This window comes from Myotis davidii, unplaced genomic scaffold (genome assembly GCF_000327345.1).
Source record: "Myotis davidii unplaced genomic scaffold, ASM32734v1 scaffold221, whole genome shotgun sequence".
Classification (NCBI taxonomy): domain Eukaryota; kingdom Metazoa; phylum Chordata; class Mammalia; order Chiroptera; family Vespertilionidae; genus Myotis; species Myotis davidii.
In genome coordinates this window covers 7525905-7527354 of record NW_006293349.1, presented here as the reverse complement: position 1 = coordinate 7527354, position 1450 = coordinate 7525905, and the positions used below count along the sequence as shown (strand labels likewise).

At 57.3% G+C, this 1450-nt stretch overlaps 1 protein-coding gene across 1 annotated transcript in view; it reads right to left on the bottom strand.

Annotated features, from left to right (window-relative positions):
- COQ10B (coenzyme Q10B) overlaps window positions 1-455 on the bottom strand; it is a 14636-nt gene extending 14181 nt beyond the window's left edge. Inside the window, exon 1 of the mRNA XM_006767083.2 lies at window positions 160-455. Coding sequence (XP_006767146.2) covers window positions 160-338 — 179 coding nt within the window. The 5' untranslated portion in view covers window positions 339-455. The remainder of the gene's footprint in view (window positions 1-159) is intronic.
- Between the last annotated feature and the right edge of the window lie 995 nt (window positions 456-1450).

Here is a 1450-nt window from a genome sequence, read left to right as displayed (position 1 = left end):
CGCGGGTAAACTCGGCGCCCCAGTCTCTCCAATGGAGAACCCAAGGAACCTTTCTCTCCGGGTCCGGGTCCGCATCGACTCATAGACCCCCGGCGCCCCCCAACTCCGCTGGTCCGGGCGGTAAACTTCCCGGGTCGCGGCGCCCCTGTTGTTTATTACCTGACGTTCCGCGTAGGCCCCTGCGCCGAAACCGGGGGTCCAGCTGCTACCGGCGACTTTGGACGACATCCCGAGCCCGAGACCACCTTTCTCAGGACCCTCTGACCGGTTCGAGCTGCCATGATCGTCTCACTGAAGCCGGTACCCACCTCCTGAACCAAACTCGCGGCGCCGCCCATCTCCGGCGAGGCCAGGTCCCGCCCGGCTCCGGCTCCGGCGCCTCTCAGCCAATAGGCGGCCGCCCTGAGCCTCCAGACCCGCCCCTTCTTCCTCTCCGATTGCGTAAAGCTGACGCACGTTCCCACCGCCTCAGGGGCGAGAGTCAGCGTGCACGTCATCCCGCCGGCCAATCAGGGGAGGCGCCGGGCCGCGGACACACCCTCCCCCTGGCCGTTCAAAATTCCAATTCCGGTGTGACTTTTATATTCCCATATGTTGCCATGTTTCCAAATCTTTTGGGCGCTGGAGCCGCGCCCGAGACCCGCCGGCCGCCGCGCTTCTCCTGGGCTCCGCTGTGGGGCGCGAGGCCGGGCACGTGAGCGGCGCCCGGGGGTGGGAGGAAGCCGGATGTTCCCAGTGTTAATTGTGTAACTGTCCGAACCCGTGAGTGCCGAGCCGGCCCCGCCTGCGCTCCCGGTGCCAGGCCTGGCGGGCAGGCTCTCTGTTAATGATTGTCTGTACTCTGCACAGTACCTGCCGTGCCAGCCCCGCGGGGTGGCGGGAGGGCGACCGAAAGCCACGTCCTTCGGGAAGGGACGTTGGTTCTCCGTGCCTTCTTCCTGCGGGGCCAACAGCTTATTTAATTGGTGATCCTGGGTGGTTGGGGTTTCCCTTGTTGCTACAAACCTGACAACTCATCTCGGGAATCAGTTACCAAGTCCTGACATTTCCCCCTACATTTGTTCCCAGGTCCTTGTTTAACCTTCGTACACCATAATTCCCTGTAAACTGAGGATAGCACCACTACCTCCTGCCTAATAATGCGGATTTTTTTTCAACAGATGGAGTTACACATACGTTGATACATATATGCGACTTGATATGGATGCTATTTTGTTGTATTGACAGCAAGCCTCAAAACTTCATATGTCAAATCTGCTGACGGTGTTAACATCATAGGTATTTTTACGCTTAAAAATGTCGAATTTCGTGCCAAGAAAAGAGCATTTGCGGGAAGTTTTAATTCATTACTTTATCTTGAAGAAACGTGCTGCTGAAAGTTATCGTATACTTCGGGAAGCTTATGGTGAACATGCTCCATCTCAAGATACTTGTGAACGCTGGTTTAAAC